Source organism: Cyprinus carpio, chromosome A12, assembly GCF_018340385.1.
Source record: "Cyprinus carpio isolate SPL01 chromosome A12, ASM1834038v1, whole genome shotgun sequence".
NCBI lineage: Eukaryota > Metazoa > Chordata > Actinopteri > Cypriniformes > Cyprinidae > Cyprinus > Cyprinus carpio.
Window position 1 is genome coordinate 2,231,976 of NC_056583.1, and position 19,952 is coordinate 2,251,927.

Genomic DNA, 19,952 nt, shown 5'->3' on the forward strand with positions numbered 1-19,952 from the left:
CACTGCGAATGACGTGATTAAAAACTATTGTGCAAAATAAAACTACTGACTTCAGTATAAATACAATATGAACTACGGGTAAATCATCTGGAGTAACTAAGATTTTGTAAAATAGTTAGAGAAAAAATTTGTGTGTTACTGAAGCCTGGAGTAATGATGCTTAAAATTCAGCTTTACGTCACAGAAATAAATTACATTTTACAATATACTCAAGTAGACAACAGTTATTTTAAATTGCAATAATATTTCACAATATTACTGTTTTTACTGTATGTTTAGCCTTGATAGAAGAGCAGAAGAGATTTATTTCAAAAACATTAAAAAAGTCTTAAATATTTCAAACTTTTGAGCGGTAGTTCATTCTATTGAGATATTGAGCACTACCACAAATATTAAATGTGGTCATAAGAACAACACATATTTGGTTCCACACCTCATATCACCAGTTATTATGAATGTACCTTGTTCTGGAAACACTGGCAAATGACTGGCATTGTGCTCTCATACACGAGCTGATAGTGTTACTATTTCTGAAGCAGCAGCAGGGACTCACACTGTGAGAGAAACTGATAGTGACCGGCTCAGAAAGAGAACGAGGGAGGTGAGCAGAGTGAGAGGAACATGACTTTGTGAAGATAGAGGTTAACACATTATGGATATAAGTGTTCATGTCGCCACTATTACTACATGAATATGTCAAAGAAGGCTTGGCATTCAGATTAATTATGAAGGAAAACAGAAACTCAGAACCTGAAAAAACATTACAGTTAGAATCATAATCAACTCGCTGAAGCATAAAGAACTTAAAAAAAAAAAGACATGAACTACAGTTTGAACTCATTATTTTTTGCTCTGTAGTTTGTTTAGTTGTCATATAGATCACTTTTATTTTAATTTTTTAGGGTCATATTTCGCTCTCAATATCCCTTCTAGACATTGTGCAATATCTTATTTTGTGCTCAAACACAAAAGGTAAGTCATAAATGATGAATGAATTTCCATTTTTGCTTGGGTAACCCTTTAATACACTAATCAGAGGAAGGAAAGGAATGGATAAGGTGTTAACTTTATTTCAACACATAAAGCTTCTAATGCTCTTAATGGTTAAACTGTTTAAATAGTTTACTCTCTCTGTTACCTAATGTTCCCAAATACTTTGGTAGCACTGGGGGAAAAAGATAGCAAGACAATTGCATTTTAATGACCAAATATAGTGTCCTCAGAGATTTTAGCATTATGTCTAGATAGCCTCTAAACACACACCATTAGCAGATACCAAAGGATTTTACAGTTTGTACTGATTTGTCATGGTGTCCATTCCCTGCTACCTCATACGGCAAAACAAACTGTATTGTGAAGCATTGCTAAAGAGACAGATTTTTAGCCTTGATGTTTATCATGTTGTTGCAGTAATGGCAATGTGTATTAAACTACTTGCAATATGATTTACTGAACAAATTGTGCAGCCCTAATTAACTGTGTAATAAGATTTCTTTTAAAGGCAGTTGAGAAATCTGTTTCGACACTACTTTTAATTACATTGCTTTTGTGAGATTTTTCAGACCACACAACACTTAAACCTACAGACTCGACTCGAATTTAATTTTCTGATTCACAGTAAGCATAACAATACTCTAAGCATATACAGCACACACAAATATTAGGTACAATTATGCATTTCTAATTGGATTATATTGTTCTTATTAATGTTTTCTGGTGTTGAATGAATTTTAAGTATATTTATAATCTACATTTTTTAGTTTCTTTGGCATTTCTCTCACATTTTCACTTTGTTCTCCTGATCATACAATTTGTGATGACTTTAAAGGAATAGTTCACACAAAAAAAAAATAATTTGCTGAAAGTTTTAATTTACTCTAAGATGTAGATCCTCTGCAGTGAATGGGTGCCGTCAGAATGAGAGTCCAAACAGCTGATAAAAACATCACAGTAACCCACAGCACTCCAGTCCATCAGTTAACATCTTAGGAAGCCAAAAGCTGCATGTTTGTAAGAAACAAATCCATCATTAAGACATTTTAACATCCAACCATTACTTCTGGTAAGTCCATGATCAATAATACTGCTTTCTCCAGTGAAAAAATAAATAAATAAAAGTTTGTTTCTTAGAAACAAAGCTTTTCACTTCACAAGATGTTAGCTGATGGACTGGAGTGGTGTGGATTATTGTGATGTTTTTCTCAGCTGTTTGGACTCTCATTCTGACGGCACCCATTCACTGCAGAGCATCCATTGCTGAGCTGATATGCTGATCACACAGTATAATTTGTAATAAATTTAAAACATAAAATCTACAACAATTTGAACATGAACCTTTCATTCAAATTCTTATGCTGATGATATAATTTTTAATGAACAACACTGTAACGAATTGGAAAAGAACAAGCGATTTTCACAAGTGATCTCAGATTTTTGGACCCCGTTTCATATGCATGTGTGTCTTTGTGTCTTCTCAGTGTTGCAAACAAAATATTTAGTCAAAGCCGAACCAGACTGGGCTAGCTGGAGAAAGCCACGATGACGATCAGGACACATCTGGAGTACATTATTAGCCAGACCAATAATGAAAATATCGCAGCAGAGCTTGAAATACATTCCAGCAGTGTCTAACATTTCAAACAAATAACGCAAATGAACACGAGAATGGACCAGAAAAAGGCAGCCTGACAGCAACAGGATAGCTGCTAGTTTAAAGAGCCCCAGTATGAAAGCAAAGGGGGCAGCTGTGGTACAGGACGTACCGCTGGGCTCAGTTACCTGCTGCAGAGAAACTTTCACAACAGACAACAGGCTTGATCTTGTGGAGTGCTGACATAAGAAAGCGCTTTAAGTGTAGATGGTCAGTTCTGACATTTCCTTTTTCGGGGCTTGGGAAAGGAGGTCAGGACTGAACATTCAGCCATCTCTTCAGAACATGCATTTAAATGTTGTTCACAAGAACTTATAATGCACACAAGCCTAAGGTTATCACTTTCCATTAAATATAGTAGGCGGTTTAAGAAGGCCAGAGCAGCAGAAGGTAACAGACGTCATAAAACACGGATTCATGCTTCTTGGTTCACGGGCTGAATTTACACAGCTGGAGATTTTGTCTTTTACATTTGACCTGTTCTTGTGAATGACCTCCTTATCATTATGGGACGATAATAATCTCTGGAGAGATCATTAAACTATACTGGTATTAATAAAACTGCTGCAATTGCTCAGATGGGGGTCATTTATATGGAAGACATTTTAATCAAATGACAATTTGATAGTCATTCACAAGCATTTGCATTTGTTTAACTACTTATGTCTCTTGGTGTCAGTGGATGCTCTGCAGTGAATGGGTGCCGTCAGAATGAGAGTCCAAACAGCTGATAAAAACATCACAGTAATCCACAAGTAATCCACACCACTCCAGTCCAGCCTGTTATTGTCTTGTGAAGCAAAAATCTACGTGTTTGTAAGAAACAGGTCCATCAAGACGTGTTTTAACTTCAGACTATTCATAAAGTCCTCTATCCATAATATTGCATTCTCCAGTGAAAAATCATCACGTCTGAATCAGGAGAGAAATATGCACAGATCAAGCACCGTTTACAAGTTAAAACAGTCCAAAACAGCTCTAAATGAACTTGTTCGTGGATTTTGATGTGAGAGACAACAAGCGTTGTACTTTTTCACTGGAGGAAGTGTTATTATGGATTATAGACTCGTATTTTGGCCAAAAGTTTAAGTTTAAAGTTTAAACACCTTAATAATGGATTTGTTTCTTACAAACACACAGCTTTTGGCTTTACAAGATGGACTAAAGTGGTGTGGATTACTTGTGGATTATTGTGATGTTTTTATCAGCTGTTTAGACTCTCATTCTGACGGCACCCATTCACTGCAGAGCATCCATTGCTGAGACACTGATGCAATGCAACATTCCTCCAAATCTGATGAAGAAACATCATCTTGGATGGCCTGAGGGTGAATATATTTTCAGCAAATGTCCATTTGAGTGAACTATTCCTTTATTTAAAAAGAAACAGCAAGTGACACTTTTAATTAAATGTGACATTTTGAAGCTGAAAGGCTGAAAGAGTACTTTCTTGTAAAACATACCAATTTACAGTGTAGTGGTTACATACACTCCGAGACCACCAGTGAAAATGCTTCGATTTAGACAAATCAAAATTAACAAATTTCCTCCCAAAGGGGAAAAAATAGAATAAGAGCAGTATTCTTATTCATGCGATTTGCCTACTTTTTATGTGGTCTGGAAGAAAAACCTGCTGCTTTCTGCCAATCTGTTTGGTCCATTTCCATTCAGATTGAATGATTTTCTGGGTATGGGTGTTTTCATTAGTCAGAATGACTCAATGTTTTCCTCAAGCTGAGAGAAGGACATAAAAGCACAATGAAGTGATAGTTAGATCGCTGGCAGAATTCATTCTGAGTTTGGAAACAGACTGGGCTCTTTCTTTGTTCTCTGTTTGAAGGTTAAGCTCTGATGCACTCTTACTTTCCCCTTCCCTCGCTCGCTCGCTTTCTAACAGACATCTCCCCTTATGGAAAAATCGTACAAATATTGCGTTTCCAGTTGACTGGAATCACAAAATTCACTCCATTAGAGAACTTTCTCCATCCTCTTGCTTGTTCAGACCCCTTCAACACTGAGATCAATTGAGTTGGCGACAAATCCAAGTCCAAGTGAGTCATTCTTATGGAAATGTGAGTTAACAAAGATTAGCTGTTTCATCAAACTGCCTCACCGAGCAAATGATAACAGCAGGTTTCTGAATACGGTATATGAGATGTCTGTCCTAGCTGAGACACAAAACTCACAATATTTCCCACTCAGCTTCTAACAAAGAATAAAAATAACATATTTGTCATCATTTTTGGGCTGACGTCAACGACACGTATGTAAGTTTAGAGTCCTGTACATTCAGCAAATCTTGGATACAAACCATCAATAAGGGTTTACAGTTACTATAATGATAAGGCCAGATGCACAGATGTAGGTCAAATGGTTTTTGGTTCCCTTGTGAAAAAGCACTTGTATTAAATGTGCACTTGAAGTGTACTTCAAATCTTAAAAGTATAATATTATATTACATGAATTATGTGAATCGATATAATATTAAGTATACTTTTAAAAAAGTGCACTTTGTAATAACGTCAAATTAAAAGTTTTACTTTAAAGAACCTTTTAAATCGTGTTTTAATTAACTTTCAGTGAGTTTTAAACAAAAGACGTACACTTATTTTGATGTGCTGACTAACATATTCAAGCACAATTAAAGTACGTAGTGATATATTTAACTATAGTGTGTTATTTGATATTAAAAGTTAATGTTTTAAATGTAATAAATCGGGAATTTATCATTAATGGTGCGATTTCAAATAAATTTAAATACGTGACATACAGTTTCAATAGAAATTAATGTAAGCTTTAGTTTATCATAAATGCTTGTCAATAAATTCAGCAGTAAACGTTTACCATATTTCAGACATTTGAAGCAATTATGAAATTACATATAAATACGTACTAAAGTTCTACTCAAAAAAGCACCTAAGTTCAACGAATAGCATTTAATATTCCTTTAAACTATATTAAATGTTCATTTAACTGTAAACAATGTGCATTTAAGTGTCTAAAAACATTTCTCAGTAAGAAATGTGTTACATATTATATGTATTTCTTGTTGCATAATTGCACTGCATCATCAGTAAAACAAACGCTCCACATTTGTGGCTATTTCACTAGAAACAGCTGTAATCTCACTATGAGTTGGCACAGAATGTACCGTCTAGATACATGAATGTGAGCTGTACGTGATGGGCGCGGGTTGTTTAACATCACTGCCGACCACCCGCCTCTTTCTGCACCAAAAAGGAATATATTTGCCCAGCAGGCAGATGCTGATAAGATGCTAACAGCCGTTTTGAAAGAGCCTGTTTCTTGCACCGCTGACATAAAACTCAAGGAGAGAAAGTCAGATAAACAGCAGCCACTTATTATCAGTTACAAAAAAAGAGCACACAGTGCTTGACGTGCTCACGTGGATGTCAAGATGAACACGTTAAGGGCTGTTTTATCATTACAAGAAAGAACAAGTAATAAAGTACCCTGAAATACATTTTGACCAAAAATAATCAAGGACACCAGTCATCTTGCTACCTGGGTTATAGAGTATATTTCTTAAAACAAATGTTACTATTTGTAAATTTATTTATTTTTATGAATAAATATTAAATAATATTTAAATAATAAATAGAGTTGGTGTCATTTTTTTTTTTTTTATGTTTATTATTTTTGTTTTTTTTTTGCAGCCACATATAAATATATATATATATATATATATATATATATATATATATCTCATTAATAAATAATACATAATAGAAATAAGCTAAAAATAAATAAATATTAATTATTATAATATATATATAGTTATATATTATATTGTTTTTTTATTATTATTTTTATATATTATTATTTATTTTTTATTTTATATTATTATTATTATTATTATATATAATTAATAATTATGTAAGTTTGAAAATTTGTATGTATGTTTGTTTTTATGTATATTTGTGTCAATTTTTTTTTGTTTTTTTTTCAGGTCAGAGTCACTGCATTTCCGCTTAACATTACTATAGCACCAGATTCTCCTGGTTAAAGAAAATGCATAATGCAGCTTGCTTGTAATACACAGACATTGCAGCAGATTCGCCAACACAATCATGCAGCAGATGTAAAAGAGTGTGTCAAAAACTGATTAAAGCATATCAGAGAATTCAGATTTAAAGCACTCAACAAGCACAGGCCACAATGCTCTGCTACGCAAACTCTGAGCATGACTCATGCATACTGAGAGAATATTGATCATGATAAGGGGTCCAATATCATATTCAATATCAATTTCTTTAACCCTGTTAAAGGATCACACACCATGTTTTGAAACCAGTTTGAGTATCTATCCACTGCATTAAGTGCAAAAAAGCATTAAAAGAATAATCCAGGTCAATACAAGTTAAGCTGCACTGACACTGTTTGTGTCTTGTATTGAACTCATTAAGCATCTCAGGCTATGGTTTCATGTGCTCATTAAACATGCACGTGCCCTATGAAGTGACAGACACACATCACACTGACTGCACCAGCTCTCTCTTTCTAGTCTGAGAGCAAAGGAAAATTCCACAGCAGAGTATCTGAGCATCGTCTGTAATCTATTCTCTGAACTACAGCACTGCGGTCTGACTAACACACCATGTTTCATTGCATTAGCTTCCTCAACCCACGGGAAGTGAATGGCCGAGGTCCAAGCGCTGGGTAACCGTACACGAGACGGCTGACTGGAAATTTACAGAGGTCCAGACAGGAGAAAGAGATGCGAAGCCACACACTCGAGACTGCAAATATTAGATCTGCCTCTTTGCTGATTCTCAGAAATGACCCCACAGAAAATACTCTTTTAGCTCAGAAGAAAATAACAACATGATCTCCTTGTCCTTGTCATAGCTTGTTCGCTGAACGCTGTGATGTGGATTGCTCTCCATGTATGCCCTCTGATAGGAATGCTGTTGCTGGGGAACTATGTGTAACCTGAATGCACAACACTGAGACGCTCTCACTTCACTGCCAAAGACATATGTACATATCTAATGTGTTCATGCTGCAATTATATCTCACTGGAAAAACATGCCTTTGGCGACATTTCTGCAAAGTTAGATATATTACGATACATCTTGCACATTTCGAGACACTTTCAAAGTGAAATGTTCAAGAGTGGTGCTAAAAGTGCGTTCAGTTGGCATGTAAACCTGGCAACGTTTTATTATATTGGATAATGTGCATATCATGGAAGTTTGGAAATGAAATGTCTGTTGAGTTTATCCAAAACTGATGATTGTGAATCCGGCAATGTTTTATTATGTTGGTTGTTATACGAATCGCAGGAGTTCAGAAAGTAAATGTAAGCCGAGCGACGCTAAAAGAGCAATCATTTTTATCATTGGCTACATATTGCGACAGTTTGGAACTTTAAATGTAATATTAATATTAAACGTAAGATTGAATAACACGATACAGTTAAAATTGCAACTTTTTAATTATTAACTTTTTTATTAACTATTATTTTAGTTATTTAAAACTAATTATAGTACTTTACATGTGCTGTTAGTCAACACATCAAAATAAGTGTAGTGACAAACGTTTATTAAAGCATAATGATTATTAAGTACACTTTAATGGGCTTTTTAAATTAATATTACGTTATATAGCTACAAGTACAGTTTTTTATAAAAAAAATTTTTTTTTAATTATAGTACTTTAAATGTGCTTAGTTTTCTGCATTGTGGGGGATTTGTAGATTGTACACATAAAAAATGTATGTACTTTCAATTTTTTTCCCCATTTCCCATTCATTTCCTATGGTCGGTCATTTTTGACCGTAGACCATGAGAGTGACTATTTTTTTTACAACCACTTAGCTATTTCGAATCATGCCCTCAATTTTTAATTTAATTTGTGTTCACATACCAAGTACCACAAAAGTCACCAAGTTTCGTACCATTCTCGTGAAGCTACGATTTTTAAAAATTCAAAATGTAAAATTCTCCGGTCAGAAATGACTGAAGACCGCACAAGGGTTTTCTACTTCAAAATGTCATGTTTATTTCAATCTGTTACTTGCTGTTGAATTGTTCTTGAAATTTACTAGCACTTTCTGAGTGAAAATTGTTTCTATACCAAATTCTAGAACTGATCTGGAAGGTCATCATAGGTTTGCAAGAGGCCAGATTAGTAAAGGTCAGAGCAGCAGCATGGGGGTCTGGTGGTGATGTCGTGATGTTGTCATAGTGGACACGAGAGACAGAAGCGGCCATCTGAAATCCCATCAGACATCATTAAGACCTGCAGAGGGACTCGAGTCACTTTTACACACTCACACGAGCATCAGCAAGCAGCAGGAAGGATTCAAATGTAATTTAAATTTTTTTTAGTTACATTTAAAAAATATTTTTTTAAATGTAACTTAAAATATATATATATATATATATATATTATATATATATATATATATATATATTATATATATATATATATATATATATATATTAATTGACATTTGTCATTTTCTTTAGTTTAACTACTAAAATAACTAAAACTAAAAACTAAAACTATATAGTTAATAAAATTATGAAAACTTAAAATTACTAAACTAACTTTAAAAAAAAACAGAATTCTAATTCAAATATTAATAAAAACTATAATCTATCCTATAACATTGTTGCTATTAAAGTAACTAAAATTATGAAAAATTATGTCATTATATATTCACTCTCATGTCATTCCAAACTCATATGATGTTTTTTTTAAGGAACTGACATCATTTTACATTTTAAAGATTCTCAGTGAATAACGACTTAAATTTTAGTTTTTCTACATCTATAATGAAAACGTTTAGTATTTTATTAACAGGCCCATTATTTGTTTTGTATGGAAAAGAGCAGCATGAACATTCTTCAAAGCGTCTCCTTTTGTGTTTGACGAAAAAAGTAAGTCAAACATGTTTGGAATGACATTCACTGAATAATCCTTTAAAGCTCACTTCTGTGCTTCAATTTCTAGCCCAAAGCTAGAGCCCTTGAACCCTTTAGTTCAAGCTGATATTACAGCAGTTAAGGCTTGTTGCCTCAAATGAGCAAGAATGTGACCTTTAAGCATTGGGAGCGTTTGCAGTGTTTTGAACTAGGCCACCTGCATATCAGCATGTCCTGATTCGCCCTGTCCTGCTTCACACCTGTTCCATCAATCTCAGCGCCAGGTTTAATAGAGACATGATCCTCGCTTTCCCCTGAGAAACCCACATCACAACATGATGCCAGAAAGCAACAGGTGGAAAGAATCCACCTCACATGCACATTTAATCCCTGTTTTTACACTTCTGAAAAACTCCTGTGGGATCCCAAAATTTGCTAACTCAGGCTTGTTCCACTCATATCAGTCCTATCAAAACAAAACATGTTTTGCAAAGGACATCAAAGTATTAAATGAATGCAAACTATTAAAGGGACAGTTCACTCCACAATGACAAATACTCATAAGACTTTTATCATTTTTGTCCAGCCACTGAGACTACGCAACCAAAACTGTCGAGCTTCAAAAAGCACATAAAGACATCATAATATCACTTCTATGCAACTGCACTTGAATCAGCTTTATTAAAAACAGAAACACAACAATTCAACAAAAGTCTTACTTTGAAAAAAAAAATACACTTAAAATATTATCTTTTTTTTTTTTTTTAAATACACTGAAGAAATTGTTGTTGGGTATACTTTGTATTTTTATTTGTGAAATTTTCTAGCAATGTTTGAGAGAAAATTGTTTCAAATAAATGGCAAGAAACACTTTGAATTGACCATGAAATTTTGAACTAGAAAGAAATTGTATTTCCTCTGCAAAATGTACTTGGATAATATTAGTTTTATTTACAGCTTCAAAAAAATATTTTTTACAGTATACTAAAAAACTGGCCCATAGGAAAGAATAGTAATTAATAAATACTATTACAATTACAATTATTTCTCCTAGACAGCTATATTGAAATTAAATTGACAATAAATAAATACTTTTTCTGAAGTGTCCTGCTTTTCAGATTCAGAGATTTAAACTGTGCTCAGATTTGCCAAAATATACTAAAGTCATTATGAACCTCCCATCAATATCTTTCAAGGCAAAAAATTCTTACTATGCAAACCACATTCATTTTACACCACCTTACTCTGAATTACACTGCAAAAAATGTTTTTATTTTTTCAAAGTTGTATGTTTGCTTTACACAAAAATACTATTTCAGTCTTTATACTTCAAAATGTCACATTTAATTCAACGTGTTACTTGTGAAATTTACTATCAATTTCCGAGCGGAAATTGTAAATCCTACACCATTTGTTTCTGTTTTTATTTCATTATAAGTATTTTAGGAAACATCTAAAACTCAACAGAGACCTCCACTGTCTCCTGAGCAATAAAAGAGCAACCCCTGAGCAAACGGTTATCCTCTGGTGGACTGTGAAAGGTGGATTGAGAACTAGCTCCTGTACGTGAGGCTGCGAGAGAAACCCCTGCTGTACGCCTCACTTAATGAACACAGACGTGTGGGACGCATGTATTAACACAGTTAAGTGTGGAAAAGGTGGCATGGAAGAGTGGCCGCCTGACTCTGACGTCCATGACTGCTGCCGGCTCGACAGAGGGCTGCTCAAGGTCAGAGACTAACAGCAGAAAGCATGCAAACCCGGACAGGGGATTTTACAAATCTCCCAACAGGTACAACACCATCATGTTTTTGAGCTTTTTATACAATAGAAGCAGAGCAAAGACCGGCTTGCTTATTTGCACATAGATTAGTGCCCCGGTGCTCCAGTTCAGTGGGACAGTTGTTGCACCTGATCTCAAACCCTGATTAGAGTATGAATACAGCGCATGACTGATCCTGAAAGAGCATCATGTTCCAGATGTAAAAATCTCATTCATTTTCTCAGTTGAGAGAGACACTGATTTTAAACAATAAGCCTATTAAAACCATGAGCTCTGGGATCGTTTAGAGATAGTATCTACTTCTGAAAGCCAAAATTCAATATGCAATGTGATTTCAACTTAAAAAGCTATAGGCTGTATATATATATATATATATATATATATATATGTTTTTTTTTTTTGGGTTTTTTTTGGTAAGTTTGGTAATAGTTGTGGTTATGGTTTGGCAATTCTAGTATAATAAATTATGTTGTATATTAAAAAATATCACCAAAACCAATATATATCCACAAGACCACCTCTCTTCTACTTAAAACACTGATGTGTGATTTAAGAGCGAACTCCTACCTGTAACTCACACCATGCCACCTCCACCGTGGTCTCTGTGTCCAGCCCCTTGTAGACCGTCTTGAACGACCCTCTCCCAATTTCGATGTTGAACTTCAGATATCTTCCATCCGGTGAGGTGGCCACCGCTTTGGTCTCAATGTCCTCTTTCTCATCCTGCTCCAGTCTGCTTACAAATGGGCGCCGTGGTGCCACATTCTCAACTTTGGAGCCCTCATTGTCCGAGTCTGAACTGGGCTCCTGGGCGACAGGGGACAGAGGGGTCTGGCCGGAGCTGGTCCAGTCCTCTGGAGGTGCTGAACTGGCGCTGGGGGTTGAAGACTCCGGGCTGGACACTGGAGATGGAGAACTTGGAGGTGGAGAGTCTGTTTTATTTTCAGCAGCTCTTCTCTCTGATAATAATATGTTTTCAGTGGACCACGACAGCGCTTTGGAAATTGTCTCGTTGTAGATTTGCGGGTCAATATCCACGCTGAGCTTATGGAGCACGTATGAGTTCCTCCTCGCGTTCAGGGAGTGCGTCCTCAGCATTGGCACTCTGGAGAGACAGTCCTCCTCCAACTCAACAGGTAACCCAGGAAAACCACGTCCAGCGAACTCGACTTCTGCGTGAGACATGATGAGGCGCGCTCAGAGCATCACAAACTGCAGGAAAAAGAAACAAGCGCGCAACAACATTATGCACCGACCAGACTTTTGAGTATTTTCCTTCACGGTGTGCTTGTTTATCACAGGCACAATAACACATTTTATTATATATAAACTCAACTACATTACATTTCATTATCTATTAAAGAAAAGCTCTAGTACGCGTATATTTACCTTATTTAGAGAAGTCTGAAATTGCTCCAGAGTTGAAACATGCACGGGACATCTGCTCCGCACGCGCGCGCGGCTGCTGTGCGTTCTGCAGAGGCGCTCGTGCACTACAGTTCTTCACAGCGAGTGCGCGCCTGACTCCGCCCACTTCACCTGAGTCCCGCAGCGTAGGGTTTCACTGCAGGCTTGCGGTCGTCAGTGCGCAGATCTCTCCGTAGATGCCTTCAGAAGAACAGCTTGTGCTTGGCGAGAGAGCGTCCATTAGATTTTCCACTCGCGATGTCCGATTCGTTTTTGGCGAGTCGAAACTTTTCGACGATTCGCTTGAACTGAGTCATATGGTCTGAACGATTCGCTCACTAACAGCGAAAAGGTATCTGATATTTTCACCGGAAAAAGATTCAGTTCACTGAACACTCGTTAAACTTTTGTGACAATATAATGTTATATTTTATATGCCTATTTATTATGTATAGCTTATAGTAAAAGCTTGTAACAACTTACTCGGAGTTGATGTTTAATAAAAACAATTTACAATGAAAATCAAGAAATCAGTTAAGAAAAGTTTAGAGAATTTATTTAGCTACTATGATAGTTGTCCTTGACTTCTATAGTTATTCATACACAGGAAATCTAATTATCATATTATTGAATTTTATTGTTATTCATACACAGGAAAATATATATATATATATATATATATATATATATATATATATATATAATTTGTGAGCTGAAAGCGCTAGATTTTAGATTTTCTCATGTTGGTTTCAGGACACGGTTATTAAAGGATTGGTCAGGCTATGCTGCTCCCAAAATAGAATTAATAATAATAATAATATGTTTAAACAAAGGATATGCTTGATTTGGTAATCTAAAGCAACATCTGAAAATAGAAAAGAAGTTCAAATCTTCTGCATTTTTTTGTTACAATTAACTCCAAAAAAAAAAAGTTGTTTTATGATAGTTATTATGATTCACAATGTCTACAAAACAAGTGGATCAAAGTAAACCAACAAAATGTCACAGAGCTTCATATCTAGTCCATGATTTAAAAACAAATGCACACCGATTGCAATACTGTGAAAACTAATTCTGTGTCTACAAGCATCCTGTACACTTTCTGTAGATCTTTCAGTTTTCTGTGTGTGTCTCATCTTTCACAACCAAGAACAAAAACCTCATGCAAACCACAGTAAACATCTGGCTTGAAAACACTGGATCGGGCTTATGAATTTCAGCCTTTCTAGACCAGAACATAATGGACAGCTCACGTTCTGCAGCACAAGCTCAAACTGTTTCCTCTCATGTGCTGGTTTCATGCGCCAGAAACTTCTACCAAACACACAAAAGCATCATTCATAGCAGCGGTGATCCATTTACTCTTGGCACTTATCACAGAACATTTGTGTAATTCCCTGTGTTTCTATTCCATTGCAAACAGTTGGCAACAAAAAGCATTTGATTGACTCACTTAGTCACTTTAAAATGTATTATTGTTATTGCATTAGATAAAATACTGAGCGGCGTTTATTTTAAGACCAGTACTCTAGTTCTCTGCTTGTCTGTTCCATTATGTGTGGTCAACACTAAACTGGCCCTCAGGGATGATTAATAAAGCTGCATTGCATACATTTGTGAACGGATGCACAGCAGAAGGCGCTGTCACGTGACACTCTGACATGCACACGAGCGCCACCTGTCGTCACATTAAAAACTAAATACAAAATGCAAAAGTTACACACACACACACACACACACACACACACACACACACACACACACACATGTTGTCGTTCGAAAGTTTGGGATCAGTAAGACTTGTAATGTTTTTTTTAAAAAGTCTCTTCTGCTCATCAAGGCTGCATTTATTTGATCAAAAATACAGAAAAAAAAACTGTAATCTGCCAAAATGTTATTACAATATGAAAATGTTTTCTATTTTAATATCCTTTAAAATATAATTTATTTCTGTGATGCAAAGCTGAATTTCCAGCATCATGACTCCAGTATAAAGTGTCACATGATCCTTCAGAAATCATTCTAATATGATGATTTATTATTAGAATTATCAACAGTTGTGCTGACAAATATTTTTTTGGAAACTGCAATACTTTTTTCAGGATTCTTTGATGAATAAAAAGTTAAAAAGAACAGCATTTATTCAGAATATAAATCTTTTCTAACAATATAAATCTTTTCTATCACTTCTTATCAATTTAACACATCCTTGCTGAATGAAAGTTTTAATTTCTTTCAAAAAAAGAAAGAAGATAAATTTACTGACCCCCAAACTTTTGAACTGTAGTGTATATTGTTAAAAAGATTTCTATTTTAAATAAATGCTCTTTTTATGAACTTTTTATTCATCAAAGAATCCTGAAAAAAAAGTATCACAGCTTCCAAAAAATATTTGGCTGTTGCCAACATTGATAATTCTAATAATAAATCAGCATATTAGAATGATTTCTGAAGGATCATGTGACACTTTTATACTGGAGTAATGGCTGAAGGAAATTCAGCTTTGCATCACAGAAATAAATTATATTTTAAAGGATATTTAAATAGAAACCATTCTTTTATATTCTAATAACATTTTGCAAGATTAGAGTTTTTTTGTTTGTTTGTTTTTTGCATTTTTGATCAAATAAATGCAGCCTTGATGAGCAGAAGAGACTTCTTTAAAAAAAACATTACAAGTCTAATTGATCCCAAACTGTTGAACGGTTGTATATATATATATGAAGCTCAGGATTTTAAAATTTTATTTGCCTGACGATTTTTTTTTTACATTAAACTTTTTTTTTATTTAAAAGAAAACTTTAACCTATTTTAATTTACTCGACTTTACTTTTTTAAATATTAGTTTAAATGCTATTTTAATTTTAAAAAAAAATAATAATGTGTACTGTATAGGGTTATCATCAATTAAAACTTACTAAAAAACTATTTCATTACTTGAAATTAAATAAACATCAACTTAAAAAAAGTTGCCAAAGTAACATTTAATTTTTTTGAGATTAAGTTGAAGCACCAAAATAACTAAAACTAAAGCTTAATAAAAACTATGTAGACAATAAAAAAAATACACTAATTAAAAAAAAAAAAATCAACCCAAACAAAAAAAATTAAAAGAAAACGTAATAAAAATGATTTAAAATATTAACAAAAATGATACTAAAAAACACTTGTGCTGTACTTTTAAACATTTAGACATTTCTGTAGACATCTGAGAGACTGACTTGGAAAACCCAAAGTATGAGCAATGGAATAATAACGATGTTTGACTTGCAGCATGTCAGCTCTTCCATCAGAAGTATAACGCAGATGACTTTGTGCTGTAAGCCATTTTTTAATGCTTCCGCCAAGCACATGAGATTTGCATATGAAAATCAAATATATACAGCAAGTCAAAACCAAACGCAAAGGGGTTTTCAGGAAAGAACTGAAAACGTCTCTCTCATTTATTTGTACAGTATTGGTATAAAAGGTGGTAAGATACAGTGACAGTCGGGGGAAAAGAGTGAATGCTACCAGATTTCAGCAAGATATTGATATGAATTCCACTTCCATCAGGAACAAGACATTTACTCAAGAACATATGATCTTAACCAGGAAGCATCGCAAGATTCGTCAAAAACCATGTCAGACTAGCAGACCGTTTTTTTTGGCTTTGTGGTTATTTAATATTCTAGTAGAATGAGAGTCCTTCAGGATTTACAGCAATAAAAGAAGTGGAGTCCGGGTCTACATTAAGATACTTATATTCTTTAGTTTTGCTCTAGTATGCATAATGGCTAGGAACAAATCTCGCTTTCTTTAGTCTGCTCAAACATCAGGTGTAAAACCACCAATTTAAACATGTTTCAACAAGGAAGACCCTTTCATTTAGTTTGGGCTCATGTGCCAAATAATGACTTACTGATTTAGCAGTGGAGTGTAATACAGAGTCCAAAAAGATCCCAAGTGTACTGAGACAAAAGATGATGCTGGGCTGACAGAAACCCAGCACCTCCCCAAAGTCTGCTTTGAGAAAGCCTGATTCAGAAGAACTTGACACCTTTTCCATCATCCATAGTGATTATTTCTGCCTTCCCTTCAGCCTGCAGGGCCTGCAGTGAACGCAGCAACATCCAGTCCTCCAATCCATGGAACTCTGAAAGATACGGCCGTGTGACGCACTTGATCAGAACTTAACACAAACAATAATGTACCCACCCTCAGATCGTTCAAGATGAAGATGAGTTCGTTTCTTCATCAGATTTGGAGAAATTTAGCATTGCATCAGTGTCTCAGCAATGGATGCTCTGCAGTGAATGGGTGCCGTCAGAACGAGAGTCCAAACAGCTGATAAAAACATCACAATAATCCACAAGTAATCCACACCAATCTTAAGAAATGCCAAAAGCTGCGTATTTGCAAATGCATCAAGACATTTTCATTTCAAACCATTGGAGCATTGTGGATTATTGTGATGTTTTTCTCAGCTGTTTGGACTCTCGTTCCGACGGCACCCATTCACTGCAGAGCATTCTGAGCATGTGACTGATTTTCATCTTGGATGTCCTGAGGTTGATTAAATATTCGGCAAATTTTCAGTTTCGGGTGAACTGTTTCAGCTATACATTACCATTTTGCTGACGTATTGCGATGTACAACGGAAATATGAAACACTTTTATACCTTCTTTTTCTGTGTCATCTCCATTAGCGAGTTCATAAAGTGTAAACACTGAGTTGACCATGCCATTTTTGGAAACCTACATGCAACAATGGGAGGAAAAGTTATTGTATTTATAAAAAAAAAAAAAAAAAAAAAACACCTTGACCTAGCTGCTCACTAACACTAGCATAATTTCAATAATGATTTTCCATGATATAAGTGAAATTAAAGAAATTGAAATTTAAGAAATTAATACTTTTTCAGAAAGCCTGGATTAAACTGATCAAAAGTGACAGTAAAGACAATTATAATGTAATAGAAGATAGTAATAGTAAAAACTCAAATCAGCATATTTTCATGATTTCTGAAGATCATGTGACACTGAAGACTGGAGTAATGATGCTGAAAATACAGCTCTGATCACAGAAATCAATTATATTTTAAAATACATCACAATGGAAACGGTTATTTTACATTTAATAAATGTAATAATATTTCTAAATATTACTGTTTCAACCTATTTTAAAGTAAATAAATATACAGGAAACAGTATATTCTCACCCATTGATAAATGAGTTTGCCCCACTCCTCCGGTCTCCTCCACATTATAAGACATCGGGATTTATTTTTATCCAACCATTCCAGGTTTCCTATGCCAAAGCACAGATCCAAATCATTTTACCATCAATTTTCCATAACGCGAAACCCATATCAATGCATTTGGCATCCCACCTTTTTTTCTCAGTTCTTCAAAAACTACTTGTATGGCTTCAACTGAAAGTTTTCCTGAGCAGCAAAAGTTATGGGAAATACACGCACGGCAAGTAATGAGCCTTCTTCGTGATTCAACCACAGTGTATCCTATCATCAAAATAAAATAAAAGACAAAGTGCATGAAAGGATACTCTCAATTTTCTTGTTGTTGAAGACCGGGCTTTCCTGCGCCTCGAGAACGTCCAGAGTGTAGAGTTTCTGGTGACGGCAGTAGGACAGAACGAGCGAACACCATGCTGCCAGCTGCTTCTGTCTCGTGTCAACATTTGGCTGTAACCTGCAAAACAGAATAAAAACATTAGACTGACGGTCTCATCTCATCTCAGTGCCCCAGTGTGCAAGACTGTCATACCCTCTGACAGGGATTACAACAAAATCATCTTCTATATAATAATGTTACTTTTAAGTTGTAATAAATTATTAATGCATATGCATGTTATAGAGATACTTAGGGGTTTCCAACAATGTAAAATAACTTGTGCATGCATGGAAATGTCCTAATATTTCAATGCAATGCAATGTCCTCATTTTTACTTTAACCTTTATATAAGCTACTGTCGTTTTTATTTCATGAAAAATTATTCTTGTTGCAAACCCCAGAAGCTTTATTATTCTGATCGTACTAGCTTCGCTTCACGTGCGTTATTATTTAATGCCGTACAGCGTTTAAACACTATATGGCATAATGTAACTGTAAGTATTGTTATATTTAATTAGAATTAATTTCATCCTCGCGTGACTGAACAAATGTGGAGATTGAATTACTTCCGTAGCGGAAAGCAAACAGCAGCTTTATTCGCGATGCCGATGTAGAAGTATTCAGACATTCGCGGACATGAAACCTCGGTTGTCCATCTACGGTCCCTGACATTGAAAATGAAATGGGTTTACTTACGTAAAAAATGGAGGAAAGTTATACTGCCAGGGCCACTCAAAACTCATCGCAGATTTGTACTCAGTTCTGTTGATGTGCGGCTCCGCGCGAATCTGCTTCCGCTCTGCTGGAATTGTTCGAAACACACTTCAAATTAAAAGTCTCTTGAGAAATCGTGACTCATTTTTTCCCAAAGCGACAAATAATATAAGCAGATACAAACAATACAATGTAGTGCTACCATACCATATTTTATTTGAGCACAATAATAGTCAGTATGTATATATAATATATATATATATATATATATATATACACTACCGTTCAAAAGTTTGGGATCAGTAAGACTTGTAAAGAAGTCTCTTCTGCTCATCAAGGCTGCATTTATTTGATCAAAAATGCAAAAAAAAAACGCAAAAAAAACTGTAATCTTGCAAAATGTTATTAGAATATAAAATAATGGTTTCTATTTAAATATCCTTTAAAATATAATTTATATCTGTGATGCAAAGCTGAATTTCCAGCATCATGACTCCAGTATAAAAGTGTCACATGATCCTTCAGAAATCATTATAATATGCTGATTTATTATTAGAATTATCAATGTTGGCAACAGCCAAATATTTTTTGGAAGCTGTGATACTTTTTTTCAGGATTCTTAAAAAGAAGAGCATTTATTCAAAATAGAAATCTTTTTTAACAATATACACTACACTTCAAAAGTTTGGGGGTCAGTAAAGTTTTATTCTTTCTTTATTCATCAAAGAATCCTGAAAAAAAGTATTGCAGTTTACAAAAAAATATTTGGCAGCACAACTGTTGCCAACATTGATAATTCTAATAATAAATCAGCATATTAGAATGATTTCTGAAGGATCATGTGACACTTTTATACTGGAGTCATGCTGCTGGAAATTCAGCTTTGCATCAC

The 19,952-nt window shown here is 34.8% G+C and overlaps 2 protein-coding genes across 6 annotated transcripts in view; both read right to left on the reverse strand.

Moving 5' to 3' along the window:
* Nucleotides 1-13,069, reverse strand: part of wnk4a (WNK lysine deficient protein kinase 4a) — a 55,905-nt gene extending 42,836 nt beyond the window's left edge. Inside the window, exons 1-2 of one of the 5 annotated variants that reach the window (XM_042767121.1) lie at nt 12,716-13,069; nt 11,894-12,538 (exon numbers count right to left, since the gene is read on the reverse strand). In XM_042767121.1, the coding sequence (XP_042623055.1) occupies nt 11,894-12,511 (618 nt within the window). In that variant the 5' untranslated portion in view covers nt 12,512-12,538; nt 12,716-13,069. Of the gene's footprint in view, nt 1-4,255; nt 4,366-11,893; nt 12,539-12,715 lie in introns of those variants that run through there. The other 4 variants (XM_042767120.1, XM_042767119.1, XM_042767118.1 and 1 more) reach the window with 4 other exon arrangements.
* A 3,074-nt stretch (nt 13,070-16,143) lies between these two features.
* vps25 (vacuolar protein sorting 25 homolog) lies at nt 16,144-19,179 on the reverse strand. The gene is made up of 6 exons (XM_019112141.2): nt 19,043-19,179; nt 18,279-18,424; nt 18,106-18,159; nt 17,935-18,023; nt 17,395-17,470; nt 16,144-16,868 (listed from the first exon to the last, which is right to left on the reverse strand). Exons 1-6 carry the CDS (start codon nt 19,087-19,089, stop codon nt 16,756-16,758), a joined length of 525 nt encoding a protein of 174 aa, XP_018967686.1. The 5' UTR covers nt 19,090-19,179; the 3' UTR covers nt 16,144-16,755.
* Nucleotides 19,180-19,952: the final 773 nt, after the last annotated feature.